The 18011-nt window shown below is 35.2% G+C and overlaps 1 protein-coding gene across 1 annotated transcript in view; it reads left to right on the top strand.

Annotated features, from left to right (window-relative positions):
- The window catches only part of LOC124642655 (protein obstructor-E-like), a 69945-nt gene that overhangs the window by 11899 nt on the left and 40035 nt on the right, over nt 1-18011 (top strand). The window contains exon 2 of the mRNA XM_047181230.1: nt 6090-6148. Coding sequence (XP_047037186.1) covers nt 6115-6148 — 34 coding nt within the window. The 5' untranslated portion in view covers nt 6090-6114. The remainder of the gene's footprint in view (nt 1-6089; nt 6149-18011) is intronic.

Below are 18011 nucleotides of genomic sequence, written 5' to 3'. Positions count from 1 at the left end.
GATCATGTACAGAATTTCATGGAATGGGTAGTCTCTGGAAGTACTACACTGATTCTGAAATAATTAGTTAGTAATAAATATCAGGTGGCAGTTTTATTTATAAAGCGCAATATTGAAGACCATTAAAAGTCAATTAAAAACCAATAAAATTCAAATACGAAAGAAAAAGAAGAGAATATTAAAATGAAGTTTAAAGGGCAAACATTCTCACACTACTGAATATTTAAAAAGAACTTTTTGCCTCAATCAACTGAAACTAAATCCTCAAGGTTTAATTAAGATCTTAAAACTAATCTATCGTTGTAATTTAAATTAATACTCTGAAGCCTGAAAGATTAATCTGAATGGTTTACTACCAGTAGGTATTGATTTGCCTTAGGTAATATTTTTTATCAGAGTGCTCTTAAAACGGAGTGTTATGTAAAAAGTATTTTACTTTACTGTATGTACTGAACAAGGACCTACTACATGTACCTACATTATTTAAAGCCTAGTTCTTCTAAGCTAAATTATAAGCTTTCTTATTGGCTAGATTTCAATAAGCTGCTTACCGTTGGATTAATTCTTGTCGTGGAAATAATGGTGGCAGATTGGCGATTTAAAAAATCAGGTCGCTTTGAACCGGTCGTTCTTTACAACGACGGGGAAGACCTAAACAATGAACATTCTCATCCTTGGTTATGATGGTGGTTTCTTCAATTTAGAATTTATACTTATAACCCGATTTTTCAATCAACAAAGCTTTACAAATCATATATTTGGTTATTCATAGAGAGAAATATAGCAAACAAGGTATTTATACAATTGTACCTGATTTCTAAACCAGTTTGTCTAGAATAAAGGCCGAGCTTATAACCTAGACAAGAATGTATGATAATGAGCAAAATAAACGTATAAATAATACGCACCAATCCTATAAATACAGGCAGAAACAAGCTTAAAAGCTTTATCTAAAGGAAACTTAGAACAAAACAAAAGATAGGTCTAGAAAAATCACCAACTTAGATGCACCGGTCATTGACCCTAATGCAATATTTTATTCTTAGGTATTTGATTCTCGGACAAGGTAACCTACATGCTTTATTAACCCGTTGAATATCGCTTTTGAATACAGCAGTCGCGAAACACATTGATTTTCTTTTGTCTTATAAAAATAACTTCAGTGACAGTTGATCCGATAAGTCTCAACCGCATATAAAACGCCACCCTTTTAAAATTGAAATAGGTGAACTAATAAACCAGTTATTCTTGTGAGGACAATGCTATCTCCAGTCTGAATACGTTTGGGTGACAATTTCAAGACATGACTAGCCTAGATAATCTCCTCACTGATTCTATACCTTATCGCTTGTCTTCGCTTGACTGTCACGTCTAGATCTTATCGCTAGACTGCCACGTACCTACGGGGCTAAGGAAATTCAGAAGCAGTATTGTGCACCTACATACTTTAAGTAGCATGTATGTACATAATCATTTACCTACCAGGTACCGGAATTTGGTCGCTAGAGCCCAGGAAGCTTCTGAAGCAAGACTTAATATGCTAATAGGATATTCCGTTCTCGTACCGGTATGACGTTTTTGGGAGTTATAGTATGTATGTTAGAGGATTGCAGATGCAGCGTTTACGTAAATTGCATGTCATCCGCCGCTCAAATTCACAGAGATTCCAATTCCTTTTAGAGTAAAATCCAAGCTTAGTGGAAAATACCGGTAGCCTAACCCACTAACGTAAGTAGTAAGTACATCAAGCAAAATGACCAATCAAACCGCATCTAAGCATTTTCTCGGAATAAGTGCGGCCGCATACTTCGCGACAACTCGCCAAATTCGGACGACTAGTCGCAGTCTTGCGTAACACGCACTAATTGTATGCTTTCACCTGAATCTTGCGCCAGTCGCGTCATTTTTTGTCGAGGTCGGAGGAATCATGTGGCGCAACGCGCGGTCGCGTGCGAACGCTGCGAATCGCATGTGCGACAAAGTTACGACAATGTGAACCGATCCGAGTGACGTAATATAGCTTTTTATTGTCACTGTATTATGAATGGGTAGTTTTGTGTAGTTTAGCACCGTTTACTAGTAGGTATAATGACATTTTATCGTGTAAAAAGTTGGTAGGTCTACTGCAAATTGTGCAAAGGTTCATTATATTGGTTAAATGACAGATTTAGAACAATCAGTGCGGAATGTAGACCGCATACATTATGGAAATGCATACAATACACACTGCATTATGCGCCTACTTTTACATATTGCAGCTAGCGGTTCTGTAGCCTTAAAATTCTAGAAACGTCATATACACAAAAATACAATAACAAAAATGAGGAAAACTGTAAAAAATAAAATAAAATAAGGAAATCTGAAATACTAATAAATTTTAAATGATAGCTTATTAACATACCTATTACTTAAATAGAATTTGTATCAGAGGACGAAAATAAAATAAAAATGCAAAATAAGTTTTACATAGGTACGTTTTCCCTACTTATATTTTTAAGAGTAGTTCTATAATAGTAGTAGTAGTTATATTAATTCATTTGCATACCTATACATTTTTAATATGAATACTTCAATATTTTTTTTAAAGAATAGGTAACTTAATCTGCTGCTTACATAACTTAGTTGTTACTTGAATTAAATCCTAATTAGTCTAGTCTCTATCTCCACTAAAGAGTATTATTAAGCTAGCCTTAGACATAATAAAAGTTGTTTATAAAGTTAATGAACGTCATAAAAATCTCTTTTCAGCAGTCATCTCAATTAATATGATACTTAAGAATAATATTATAAGAAATGAATTGCATAAATGTAGTTTTCTACTCGTTCTAGACTAGAGTAATAGCACTTTCTAGTATTTCAGTTACTATATAGAAATTATACTCGTAGACATTCTATTTACTTAGAATGCCCGCAAACCGCAAACTTTTTAGTCGGCCAACAGTTGAATCGGGCGTTTGATAATTGCGGAGATGTATAGAAGTGCGCACATAACAACGATCGGGTATTTGTTCGATATCAGATCAACTAAAAACTTTGATTGAATTCACAATTTTCTAAAAAAAATCGGCAAAGATCGGCTAAAACTTTAATTGAAATCACGATTTTCAAAAAAAATCGGCCAACTGTTGGTCAACTGTTTAGTCTGCTGTCTGCGGGTAGGCTAAGTTTAATGTTCATATTTAAGTATATTAGACATTTATTATGTGTGCTTAATCTAGAAAGTATGAGATATAATCTGTGAAACACAAAAGCCAAAATAACTATTGCAATTATTACACTATCTTAAGCTTTATTATAATTAAAAAATATTCGGATTAATAGAGAAATCCTCTTAGAGTAATACTAATTTTTAATATAAAGTAGGTAAAGGATTATAATATCTGCTATGCATTTCGTTAAGCCGGATTTTATTTTTTTATAATAATAGCAATTTAATGAACTTTAAAGTTATTATTTTTTAATGATTTCCAATTCAATTTGGCAGTCGCCAATTGACATTTGATTAGGTTACATTTTATATTTACATACTAACTAATATTCCAATTTTGTCACTGTGCAACAACTGAACCAACCGAAATGGTAATTTCAGTTTATCCTGTATCCATGATGTGGATACAGGATAAACTGAAATTAGTAGGTCTGGAAATAGGATAGAACCAGGAAGGGCTAGGCTACTGTCATACTGTTGCCAACATGTCGAGGAAGGCTATAGGCTACCTTTTATTTGGGTGCGAGTAGTAGTTCTCTCGGGACGCGGGTGAAACTACAGGAAACCGCTACATCTAACAAGGCATGGGTGAAACCGTGGGTAACTTATATTCTCCCTCCCTTTGCATAATTTTCGAACCCCTTCAAGTGCTTTGATTTACTTATGTAAGTTAAATTAACTGTAAACATGGGTAAGTTAAGGTAACTAATTAAATGTTATTTAACTACTTACAGCTTTTGATCTCTAGAAATTATTTTATAGGCTTCCTTTGATATCGTTTGCACTGAAAGTGCACGTGGCGATGTCAACTCAGGCTTATATAAGTTAGAATAAGTTGTTTTATTTACCTACGTTCGAATAACACTTAGTAGAAACAAGATTTCACTTAAATATTAAACTGAACTAGGGTTAAGGAAGCTGTGTCTTCATGAGTCTGTCTTCTAAAATTGTCTTCTTCGTCTTCTTTATGTTGATGGAAATAATCGTGGAAATAATTGGAATAAAACGATTACATTAACAACCAGCTCTTTAACGCGGGTTCTCTGTCGTTCTAGGGAAACCACTTACTTACACCGTACCCGGCTAAACTTCTCAACAGTCAAATATTTTTTCAAATGGTTTCAGTAGTTTCGGAGGCTTTACAAACAAACAAATGTCAGTCAACAACATGTTATACATAGGTAACAGAGTATCTATGTAAGCTACTTTTTATCCACGTACGATATGTAAGTACCTAACGGCCGGTTCACACATGTCTCCGTTTTACTGTCCCGTTTTATCGTGTACGTTTTTTTTTCGTCGATGGCGTATGTAGTTGTATACAGAATACTGTGCCACGTGTGAAGTCACTCATACAACTACATACGCCATCGACGAAAAAAAAACGTACACGATAAAACGGAACAGTAAAACGGAGACATGTGTGAACCGGCCGTAAGTAGTTATTTCGCGACGCGGATGAAATAACTATTGTACTATGAAGTAAAGTTAACCTAAGAAGTACGCTTAATCCTGTTAATTACCCTTGTTCTTCATCACGAGCTCATTTCAATACAAATTAACTTAATCAAGTATACAAAAGGTTCTCACTTTGTTATACAAATTAATTTAATTCTCTTCCTCTATTGTGGTGTAGTTAATGTTTGTTTATTGGGATTGTCTTTTGTTTTGTGTGGAAGCTGTAATAATGTGGACGTAATATATATTGTATTGTATAAATGTTAATGAAATTTTATTAACATGCTCAGAAACTGAACTTTTGTTAAACTGAAAGTAATGTAAAGCGATTTAAGTATAGGTAAATAATGAGATAATAATTCGTTCATACAATTATCAGAATTGAGCGTACGTCCTTTTTAGAAGGCTATTATTTCGTTTAAATTTTAAAAGATAGTAGCACCTGTAGTGTTTAAAACTTTGTTAGTTATTTCAAGAGTCGATCATTGGTTATTACATAAAATCAACAGAATTTGCTATGAGCGCTATTTATGCCCTCTTCAGCCATCATGTTCTCTCGAACTGTTTATAAACGCCATCACAAAAGCTACCCTCATTGTCATCCTAAAACAACCACTTACCCCGACTGTACCCGAATTCAAACCATTAATATGAAACGTTTGTGTACTTGTATGTACTCAACAGCAATATTAACTAAACGCTGTTCATTTCACGTCTATACGAACACATTTTAAATGCATAACGCAGAGAAAAACATTGTAAAATCAACCCTATTTCTGAAATGCTAAGATTCAATTTCAAATAATTTCTGAACTCTGTGGTACGTTTACCTACATGGGATTTTCAACCTTATGTTGTTAGTAAGAAGGTCGAGTGTAGCTGTGCAGTTGTGAGTGAAGTCGGCACAAATGTATGATCATGCCAGTATGTGATCAATGCCTTGTGCGGACAGCAAATGAAATGCAATTACAATGTCTGATTGGGATTCCTATGTTACTCAACAGAGTAGAAGTAGAAGTTCCACATTGATTGTGAATTGAAATAGGTACTTACTACATCATTATTGCCATACTTACGTCGCCGTCGTCGTGACTGTGATTTGTGTTACGATTGGCGTTGAAAGTCTTAGAAATAGCCTTGCTGCGGCACAATTTCAAAAAGAATAATATTTACAGAATAAAACCAAACTAAAAAATATATACTTAAATATTTTGTACCTACTTTTAAAAATATTGTTGAACAGTTTAAGTTTTTTTTTTAATCTACATTAGGGGTTATCAAATAGATGTAGATAGCATTCCTTCTCATACGTGAAGCATTCCACAACTTTCCTCTATTTCCAAAAGTATCCTTCATTATTATCCAAAATAATCTCATATGAACTCGTACTTCTGCAACTAACCTGTCGTTTCATTTGTTTCAGTGCTTATTGGTGCTCCGAGCTGAAAATGTTATCCAGGCACCATTGGACGGGTTTCATCGGTGAGTCCATTTTCATATCTATACGGTTTTAGTTAGTCTGTATGTATGTGTGATCTAGTTGCAAAGTTACTGTGAAAGAGAATAGGTAAACGTTGGAACAGTTAAATGGATATACCGGGTGTGTCGTTCACAATCACATTAAATCCTATCGCATATACTTTATGATATTCTATGGCGAATTTAAAAAAAAAAATAACCTAATCCATTCAGTGGTTTAACCACAGGAGTCATTTTTCGTTTTTATAATTTACAACATCATGTGTAAAGCAGCGATAAAGTTAGGGATATCGAATGTTTTGATCAGTTGACAGGTGTCAGTTCACACGGGAGAATTTCAGTTGTTTGTAATGACTGACTTTTATATGGTGTTCTAATTTCCGCACATTTTTATTCAAAAAAATTTTATTTGAAAAATGCATTTTTTTTTATTTTTACGTATTTTTCTTTTTTCTTTGTATTAATGGACATATATTAACCAGTATATTAACGCATTTCATTTAATGTGATTGTGAACGACACACCCGATATACTTATCTGTATAGGTTGTATGGATTTGGTAAACTGGCTAAAGTATGGATTGACAGACTATAGGTTTATTGTCTAGAGAAGAAAATAAGTTTAATGACTACAAAATGCTTATTAACATCAAATATACATACACAAAGGATTGATATCGACTTTTGCCTTAAACTTCAAATAAAACCAAGCAACATGTAATACATATTAATTACTTAACTACAACTTTAAAATATCAACATTTTAAGAATTAATTGTGTAACAAAAGCTTCTAAATTACCTTCATAAAATACCCGATACAAAATAAATTCAAAATCAACGCTACCTTAACGAAAGTTTCGATCGAAATACTTACAAAGTAAACTAACTTCGAATTTTAACTTAATTAGTTTAAAATTTAACAGGCTGTTACGAAACTACTGTATTGTTTTACAAACTTAAATTAGGATTCGATTTTAATCTTGCTGTGTATTGTCTAAGAGCACACTGCAAACTTTTAGTTGGCCGATAGTTTGTTTGGGCTCATAAATCAGTATGAAGATGAATGGTAGTACTCACATTACCAAGATCAGGTATTTAGCCGGTGTCAGACCCACTGCAAACATGGATTTGAACCAAGACTTTCTTTTTAAAAACAATTGCCAACTATCGGGTCAGCTATCGGCCGACTGTTTAGTATGCAGTATGCTCGTAGGCTAAGATGCAAATTACAAAGATTAGTCGGGACGTTTCCACGGAATTATGAATAACTTGGGATAACGCGAAATTAATTGGTTCTGTTTAATTAAAGATTATATCATTTGATTAGTCATTTCCTTCTCCGAGTCTCCTTTTCAGGGGGTTAAACTTTCCTTTCACTGTATTCAATAGATAATGAAATCTCAAGGAAGTTCTGATGTAGCTGAGATATAAAAACCAGACTACAGCAGAGAGTTAATCACACTTGTTATTGAGAGATAAACTATTTTATCTCTTTTATAAGCCTTTTCGCAAACATATTGGAGTCGGCTTTCAGTCTAACCGAATACAGCTGAGTACCAATTTTACAAGGAGCGACTGCCTATCTGGCTTCCTCAGCCCAGTTACCCGGGCAACCGAATACCCCTATGCAAGACTGGTTGTCAGACCTTTTGGCTGCTAAGTACCCATAACGACTGCCAAAGATGTTCAAATGACAACCGGGACCTGCAGTATATCATGCTTTCCGAAACATAGAGGAAATGGTCATAACAAGCATCGTTTGACGCCAAGCGTTGCTTCACTTTATGATCAACTGCCTTACCCAGAAGCTCTTCGTATATTATATAAATAATCGTATTTATATTCTAACTTCAATTCGGTGATCTTTAATATAAATAAAGAATCTTACAGAAGAACAGCTGTAATAAAAGTTAATACAATATGTTGATATCCGAGTGACAGTAAGCTGATTATATTTATATTACTTTTCCCGACATCCTCAAACCTTATGATTTAATCTACATACATTATAATCTCGTTCCTTCAATGCCTGAATTTTCTGACATGATGTGACCTGCAGTATGTCGTGGTGGCCTAGTGGGTAAAGAACCCACGTCTCAAGTATGAATTTGGGTACGATTCCAGGTCTGGCAGTACCAATGAAACTTTTCTAAGTTAATACGGTATGGAACTGCAAAAGGGCTAATAATGATGACATGATGTAAACATATTTTTATCTTAACCAAGATAGTCTAACTTTTGGACTTCGCTTCGACATTAAAAAATTCATCAGCCATTTTATGCGCAAAGAAAATTAATTCATGATAGCGTTCAGTAAACAAGGGCATTTTCCCATTAAATTTTATTTTTATTAAATTCCTCCTGAAGACATTGCCCCTGAAAATAATTATATTAGATTTTATTGCGTAAATACGTAAGGCTGCCTTTTAAGTTCTGTCGTTTGGTAACCTCCCGCGATTTTTAAAAATATATATATATGCTATTTGAATCTTTTTGAATTTAGAATTCGAAAACAAAAGAATGTTTTTAAATAGGTCTAATAGTTTTATTGTATCGTCCATTCAAAGGTGACAGGTCGGTTGCAAAAATGGAAATGTGTAAGGAAAATTTGAGTGCGATAATTTTCTACAACTTTAAAAGGGGATTGTCGCGACTTCAGTACTAGAAAGAGATTAATTCTGTATTTAGTGATGTAGCACCATTCCTTAGGACCGCAGAACGCTGATATTTAGAATTTCAACCTGGGCACTCTAGCTTCAGTGACAAGCCTCGTGAAGGTCGTCCAAAAACCGCCATGATGCAAGTTTATATCGAGGCTGTGCGGCAGCTAATCCTCGCAGACGGACATGTAGCATATGGTGAAATAGAGGCATCCGTGGGCATTTCAGGGACCACAGTCAAAAATATCCTACACGAAGAACTTGGCGTAAGATAGATGATCTCTCCATGGATACCACATTTTCTTAGCGACGACCAAGAAACAGCCCTAGTAAGTTGGTGACGTCAAACTCTGCAGCGATTCGACCGAGGAGAGTCAAAGCAGGTCTATGATATAGTTAGTGATAACAAGTCCTGGATATACGCTTATGATCCGGATTCTAAGCAGCAGTCAGCTGTCTAGGTCTTCCAAGACGAGCCAAAACCGACCAAAGTCGTACGCTCGCAAAGCACTTAAAAAAAAAATGGTTGTCTCGTTTTTGGCAAAGGGTGATCGTGTCGCCACTATTGTACTAAAATATCGCGACATGGTTACCGCTGACTCGTATACCATTGTTTGTTTGCCAAAAGTCATCACCGAATTTAGAAAAAACTATCCAAGACTTCGAATGATACTGCACCATGACAATGCAAGTTCGCGCACCGCCCGCCAAACACCGATGTTTTTGAGTTCCCAAAATGTTGTAATATTGGATCATCCACCTTACAGCTGTAACTTAAGCACTAATGATTTTAATACATTAACCAAAATTAAGAAAATTCTTCGTGGACTACCTTTCAGCACACCTGAAGAAGCTGTTGACGTATACAAATCGGCCGTTTTGACTACCCCCACTTTGGAATGGAATAAATATTTAAAAACTGATTTGAATGCATGCAAAAGTGCATTAAATATCGCTAAGTATTCTTAAAAAAATAATAAACGGTAATAACCTATTGGATTATCTATACTTATTTCAAACGACACAACTTAAAAGGCAGCCCTCGTATCAATATCTCTCTACTACAAATACCATTGTCTTCGAAAACGTAAATTAAATTTTATTTTAAGACTATAAAAAATTTCAAGAAGAAAATGTTGTAAGAAGTTTTGAGTTCAGTTACATATTTCTTTCGTAAATCGTTGAAAAATATTGAATCATGAGAAAATGTTATTTGCTAGATTTACCAATAAAATAATTATATCTATATCTAAATAGATCGTAAAACCTATAAACATAACAAAACCCGTAAGTGTGTTGAGGAGGTCAGATAGGCAGTCGCTCCTTGTAAAACACTGGTACTCAACTGTACCCGGTTAGACTGGAAGCCGACCCAACATGGCGCATAGAACATGGGAAAATAATATAAATAATGGGAAAAGGCTAGGCAGATGATGATGAATGAGATCGTAAAACTACTGAGTAATTAGTTATCTGATACTCTGAAGGCACAATAAACATAAAAGTACCAGAGTTGACCATTTTCCCCTTCGTATAGTTTAGTGCCCAATAAAAAGGTTACATTTTAAAACCTGCAAATATTTATTGCGATAATAAACATAAGTTTTACTAACGGCCATAAACTAACAAATTATTTACTTTTAACTTTTAGCAGCTAATCGTTACAGGTTCAATTATATAAGGTTTACTGTTTATTCAGTTGTTTTGGGGTCATGAGATTTTGTTAAATATTGTGAGGCTTTATTTGTTATTTTGCTATATTGTCACTGTATAGGTAACTAATTATTATAAGCGCTACTGCATACTGAAGATTAAACAATCGGCCGACATCTGACCCGATGGTTGTCATTTTTTTTTTAAATAAACTATCAGACGAATAAAAGTCTGCATTGTGCGGGTATTTTAAATACTTACTAAGTACCTAATATTAAAAATGCGAGAGTACCTACATGTAGCTTTTACGCCAAAGCGAATTCTCAGAGAAATTCAAGCAAAATATTTTCACTGAATACTGTGAAAATATTAGCTACATAATATCTTCACCAATATCAATAGAATTCCCTAACCAAACAAACAAACAAAAAATCGTTCTTAAACAAACATAGTACCGGGATTTGTTCCGATATAAATCAACAACAGCTTGAAAAATGAGCGAAAGATTAAAAATATAAATCCTCTGGTTGTGGGATTTTTTTCGTATAATCCGTACCGTCCATCAGTGGCACAAGTTATTAATTAGCCCAGCGTCCATTCACAGCCAGTTTCTTCATCAAAAGTTAAAGTTAAAGTAATGTCTAAAGTAAAAGTAACGGTCAAATACGTTTTTTCAAGGCTAAAGTGACAGCAAAACTAATAGAAAAATTGAATTTGACCGTTACTTTTACTTTAGACATTACTTTGACTTTTACTTTGGCTTTAACTTTTGATGAAGAAACTGGCCGTTAGTGATTCACACTGCAAATTTTTAGTCGGCCGATAGTTTGTTTGGGCTTATCAATCAGTATGAAGATGAATGGTAGTACGCACATATCAGCGATCTAGTATTTAGCCGGTATCAGACAGACTGAAAACGTTGATAGGAATCAAGGATTTATTTTAAAAAATTGCCAACGATCGGATTAACTGTCGGCTGACTGTTTAGTTTGCTGTGTGCAGATACTCTTACGGCCAGTTTCTTCATCAAAAGTAAAAGTCAAAGTAATGTCTAAAGTAAAAGTAACGGTCAAATTCGTTTTTTCAAGGCTAAAGTGAAAACAAAACTAATAGAAAAAACTTATTTGACCGTAACTTTTGCTTTAGACATTACTTTGACTTTTCCTTTGGCTTTTACTTTTGATGAAGAAACTGGCTGTTAGTGAAGAAACTAATCAAGTTAATGGATTAAAATAAAAATGTATTTTTTGTATATTTAACGGCTGTAGAATTTTATGTAGCACTTCGGTTGTGTATCGATGCATGATTTATTTTGCTTGAGGTCAATGTTTTATAAGCTGAAATTGTGGCTTTTGATTTCTATTGAAAATAGTATAATCGGCTAATAAACTCGAATAAAAATGACATTTCACATCCTGACTAGTAACTCTGTCTGTCCGTCTATCTTTCGCGGTTTCACTCAAAAACTACTAAACTGATTTAGTTAAATGACACTAATACACTGACGATCAGGGATTTAGCCATCTTCAGACCAACCGAAAACTTTGACTGAACTTCAGCCACCATCGGGTTAACGGTCGGCCGACTGTTTCCAAGAATACGCGCAACTTTTTAAAATCCCAGAAGAAATGTGTGCTTTACGCTGTAGTGTTAAGTTTCAACTTGTTATGTCCAGTTTTGGAAAGTCGCTTCGATGCGCTTCGACTTTGCTCTTGTATAAATTGACCCTTAGTTTGCAGAGTATCCACTAAGACTATGGTCATATTTGAGTAGGAGTTAACCTGCGAGCACGACATTCTAAGCACATAATCACTAATAAATTCTCCACTTGTCACATGATAAAGCCTATTCACAATGCATATGTGTAGGATGTTAAACATTGCTCAAATGTATGGGCAATCGTGTTATCTTGTAAGATCCGACAGAAGCCACGGTCTATTGTTGGTTTAACAATGTGATGTGGGTTGTGGGCGTCAGGTGTTAGGCTTTCGATTAGTATAAGATATGCGATGCGATATTGTTTTGGTATCTTAACTTATGTTCTAAAGAGGGAAAAAATTGTGGTTGGTTTGTTTGTAGGCTTCGAAACTACTAAATTGGTCCTAGTATAGGTGACGTAGGCTAGGTATATTTTTTATCGGTACGGATACGAGAAGGAGTTTCTCCAAGACGCGGATAACCTTAAACCATCGGATCACGATAAACAGCTGGGTTGCAATAAATAACAATTAATGGCCTTACTACAAAAACTTAAACCCTGTTTTACACTTGTCTAAAAAAATTGTGGCTGCAAAATGAATCATATGTCAACGTCATAATTTGACATTTTTTTAGACAAGGCTTAAACTGACTTTTAAAAGTTTTTGTGGTAAGACGGTAAGTATTTTGATATTCAAATTTTATTGCACATTGAGTCTGTTACCAGTTACCTGTTGAAAGATTTAAAAAAATGCAAATCTTAAATTTCATTATATTTCGTATCTTTAAAAGAAAAACAGTTGTAGGTATTTTACACACGTATTTGTCACGTCTCACCTAAGTTTAATTAGTAAGCACGAAGCTACAGTGTTGCTAACTTAGCCTACATTGCAGAGGACGGCCCAGTTTCACACAGGGCCAGTTTCATCACTCTAAACTATGGCCGTAATCATGATAATTTGATGGCAATCATAATCATTTGATTCTGATTTAAATCGATGATGAGATCGTTATAGTACCAACTGTTGATTATAATCTCTGATTATATAATAGAGCAATATGAAATAAGTGGCTTATATTGGTTGTAAAAGATTTCGCAACAAAGAACTTGAACTTAAATAAACTGAACTTACATAGATAGAAAAACAGCCGATAACTTCTCTTTCTTTGTACTCAATCATATACTAAAATGAGAACAACGTTGCATCCTTAACAAAACATCAGCTATTCATACTTGTTCATTTTCCAAAATACCTCTTCACCCCTATCTTTTCTTTTTCTTTGCCCTAACTGTCCCACTGCTGGGAAAAGGCCTCCCCATTTTCTCCATACCTCTCTATGCTCTGATAGTTCCCACCAATCAGGGTTGTCGCCGTTGTCATCCCGCCATCTTTTCCGGTGCCTTCCTCGTCTGCTGTGGCCGTCTTGTCCACTGGATGAAACCACAAGACGTGGTGCACAACTATCTGTCCTTTAATTATTTTTTTTTTTCATTCTTCATCACGTACAAGCTTTAGCGAAGTTTTTACTAGCTCCACCATAGCTTGTACTACGCACAATCCTACTTCTCTTGCGTTCACACGACCTTGAGCCTAGTGAATGCGTAATTAATTTATATCTATTTAAACAGTGTGCGAATTGCATGTGACCTGCATAGTAGGAGCTATGACTTGTAGTTACAAGTAACATGTCTTGTCTTGTTAGTAACATTGATTAGGTCCTTGTATTGTGAACTATGTCAAGCTGTGATTCTGTTGTTAGGTGTATGGTCAACAGAGTTCGTGTGTATGGCGATTATCACACTGCCCCGCATGATGCAGCGTAGTGCGTGGATGCGTTTTTTTCCGTTGTATGGAAATATCTCCGTTTGTATGGAAAACACGCATAGTCCAACACACTGAAAATGCATCCACGCGCGTTCATGCGGATCACGCACATACATGCGGGGAAACACGCACCCCCGCGCGTAGGTGCGGGGCGAGACGCAAGGTATGGCACACTGAATCCCGCAATGCCGCGCGTGATTTTGAATGGGCATGACGTGTATATTTGAAAATGGAACTCGCTGTGCGTGAATTTACAAAACGCACCTACGCGCGTGAGTGCGTGAAAAACCCGCACGATGATGCAGATATGCACTCCCGCAGGAACGCGCGTAGGTGCGTCGACACGCAAGATGCAGCGTGATGCGGGGCAGTGTGAAGATCACCTAAATCGCAGCTGGCTAGTTGAAAACCCTTTGGCTAGTCTCAAAGTGTAATTTTCAAACTATTTGCGAAATAAATTTATTTTATGCCAGTTGTCTGCCACAAATATATAAGTGTCGACACTTGAAACTAAATGGCTTTTTAAATTTTTGAGCTATGTAGGTATACACTTGAAAAAAAAAAGCCTTTTAAATTTTTTGAAAACTTGAAAGCTCAACACAATCTTGCTTAAATATCCTCAATCTAACTAAGCGAGCCCACACAGCAAATTACAAGTATGTACTTACACAAAATAGCACCTTTTTCCTTGAAACCTTTTTGGTCCAACGTTAACGAAGACATCACGAAGGTTGGACCTCTCATTACTTTATTGCTTCACTTCTTTTTTGGCTTAAAAATGTGTTAGGCTTGCTTTTTAGCCAACGGATGAAGATTTTGAAGGACTCGGCTAAAGCTAAATTGAAAGCTTTGAAGATGAAAATGTGAGAGAAATATCTATAAATTAGCTTAACGTAGATTCTGGTGTTTTGTTTAGTTTGGCAATTTGCTTATTTAATTTTATACTTAGCCCAAAAAAACGACTCATTTCTCTGTAAATTAACTCGCCCTCAACTTTTGATATCGAAGAAAAACATAACGAAGAAAGTAAACAAACATAAACTGTATGTAAATTTCTAAATACATGTACTGTTTTATAGATGTAGGTACCTTTACGTTAAAACCCGAAACGTTCCGAAAGAAGCTTTAAAACTAACCTGCATTCCTCCACTAAAAAACAATTCACAAAACATTCTTCCGGGAGATATTTTTCAAATTAAAGCTTGCATTTCACCCCGTTCTCCGTTCGCAGTAATTCGTAGGAAAACTAGGAAAGAAAATGCCAAAAGAAAAAAAGAAAGACAGACAAAAGATCAAGTCTCATCGTTGAGACAATGGTGAGCTTTTTAGCTTTCCGCGTTTGAATGAGAAAATAGTACCTACTCGGAATCAATACCGTGTCAATGAGTTGAGTTTTTGCTTTGTGTTTATTAATCTTTTGTTTCCTTGCTAATTAGGGAGGTTATTAGCTTATTAGACTGTTATTGTACTGATGTTTTGTTGAGGAAATAGCAGGGAGAAGCTGTAATATTTTTGAAAGAAATTTCATTATATCACTCGTGTCCTTATCCCATTTTTATTTTTTTGGGGTTGGTGCAACATGTCTTCTTCCTTCATACTCCTCTATCTGATATCATCTGACATGGAAATACAATTCTAAACATATCGTATTTTTTAATATGTACGTGTCAAGCAGCCTCCAATAATATTCTCATTACGACTCCAAGAGTTATAAGACGCACAGAAGAGTACCAAATAAAAAATCCAGGCATGTAAAAAAGTTTGTTCTTTAATTCAAAACTTAGCATATTATTTCCAAGCAAACAAGTATGAATAAAGAATGTCTATTAACCCACTTAACCACGTTCTCCAGCAATACTGAAGCATTTATATTAAAAAGAACGTCGAGTCACATAGCTGCGGGCACATAGCCTTACAGAGCGAGATATGTCGGTAATCCTCTAGGAAATATTCTTACGTTATTCAGAATAATGTCTTGTGAGAGTACACTGGGAAATGTAGTAAGTAAGTTTTTGCTATTTTTAGATTACATTTTTATGAATAAAGGGAGAAAATGTTGTGGCAAGTTTAAGGTATACCAAGATTATAGAACTGTTATAAAAGAAGCCACAAAGAAGAGATGGTTTATGTCCATGGAGAACAAAATATCTAGCGGAGATGTCATAACGCAAAACCTCCTTAGAAGGTAGCGCGCCAAAATGTGCGTGGTCTTGGGACGAAGAACTTTACCAGCTCCGCCCTTAAACGCCTTCTACGGAACCCGGTCATATTTTTCAAAATAAAATCATCAATTAAATAAAATTGTTTTTTTGACAAGGACAAGGACAACCCGCTACTTTTAGTAACAGTTCACGCCTACCGCACGTTGCTTGACCTACAAGAAGGCGCCCGACCTACCTGCCTTATAGCATCTCCAATATCTTTCCTTCCTCCGTGGTTATATCTTTGATTTTACCTTGCAAAACGCAGTCCACATTGCGTTAGTAAATATCACCCACGTAACTGCTTAAGGGTGAAAAGCAAAACTATGTTTTACTTGCTCAAAACTTAAATGTCAAACAAACAATGTACAACAGCAGATTATTAACTTAAGTTATTTGCTTCAAGTCACTTAAGCGTAAGTTCTGCTGTTTGGTTAATTAATTAAGCTGATAGATTTGATATTTAGTCAAAAGACAAACATCTTAAGCATATCTTATACATAGCAAGATATCAAACTTTTGAAACAAACACTCACGATATTTTCCTTCACCAATTCTTCGTTAATGATGACCAAGACGCAATTAGAAGACAACCAAAACTCAAAGGTAGACTGATAAAAACGTTGTTATGTGCAAGAAGATTTAATAAATACATCAGAATATACAAACTAACAGTACTGCAAAATTACTTAAAGAAATAGTCAAACATTTCTATTCCTTTCATAAAAGGTCAGAAGCCAGGTGCAAATCACACCTTTTTCTCATAAGTACAAGTACCCTAACCACAAGACCACCACGACCATACAAACGAGCTCTCATAAAACAGATCTGTCGATAATAATCGATGTGGTCTCACGGCACCCGCACTCCCACGACTCGAGATGTCTATCACAAGAAAGTGGAAAGCGTGGCCGTTGAACATGAACTGTTATTGTTATATCATATCCTGGTTTGTTTCTTTGGTGTTTGTAATTGTCAGGGTTAAGAGCCTAAGATGGGGAGTGGAGAAAAGAATTCTTCAATTTTTATGTTGCTCTGAGTTGCGAAATTTTGTAGCTGTCTATGAAAGTTTTAATTGCTAAAAGTACCCCTACTTAAGTACCCCTGCATAAGTTAGTCCCTTTGAATTTTTGTACCATTAAAAAGCTGACAACAGGCATTCGAATTGTACCCGTTAAAACCCAAAAACGTGGAAAAACACAAAATAGAGAATTTATATTGTTAAACAACTTGCAAATTATAGATAGGCTACGAACCTTCCTTTGCCTTCCCTTATAGAATACATATATACCTACTACCTACACAGTAGTCCACAGGTTATGATATTATTGTCAAATATACATGGTTTTCAATACATGCAGTACAACAATTTCGGACCACAATTTAAGCTATACCTACCTATAGGAAATGAGTGCAGCGTCAATTAATACCGCTCAAGTACCCTGTGCATAGCAACGCGCGATCATTAGACATTGTTTATTCATTAGGCTCATTCATTATGTTTGTCCCGGACAAATTGTGATGACTTGTCAATTGTTCATACTGATGACAATGGCTATCATTTGTTTTTAGTTCATTGTTTTTCGTGACTACTGGTTGCTTAGAAGATCTATTTACTAGTTTGTACATTAATTGTTTCATATTTATAGATAGATGGATATACTTATAGTTAACTACAATATTATCTAGAGACATAACAAACATTTAAATCTGCAAATACCTACAAAAGTAAGTAATACATAGGAACCCTGAGATTAAAAGATTTTAATTCACTACCCAAAGTACCTAAGTAATTTTCCCAAAGTGTTTCGCATCAAAAAAACCTCGA

This window comes from Helicoverpa zea, chromosome 2 (genome assembly GCF_022581195.2).
Source record: "Helicoverpa zea isolate HzStark_Cry1AcR chromosome 2, ilHelZeax1.1, whole genome shotgun sequence".
Taxonomy (NCBI): domain Eukaryota; kingdom Metazoa; phylum Arthropoda; class Insecta; order Lepidoptera; family Noctuidae; genus Helicoverpa; species Helicoverpa zea.
Note: the sequence above shows the minus strand (reverse complement) of the source record. Positions and strands in the feature narration are given on the sequence as shown.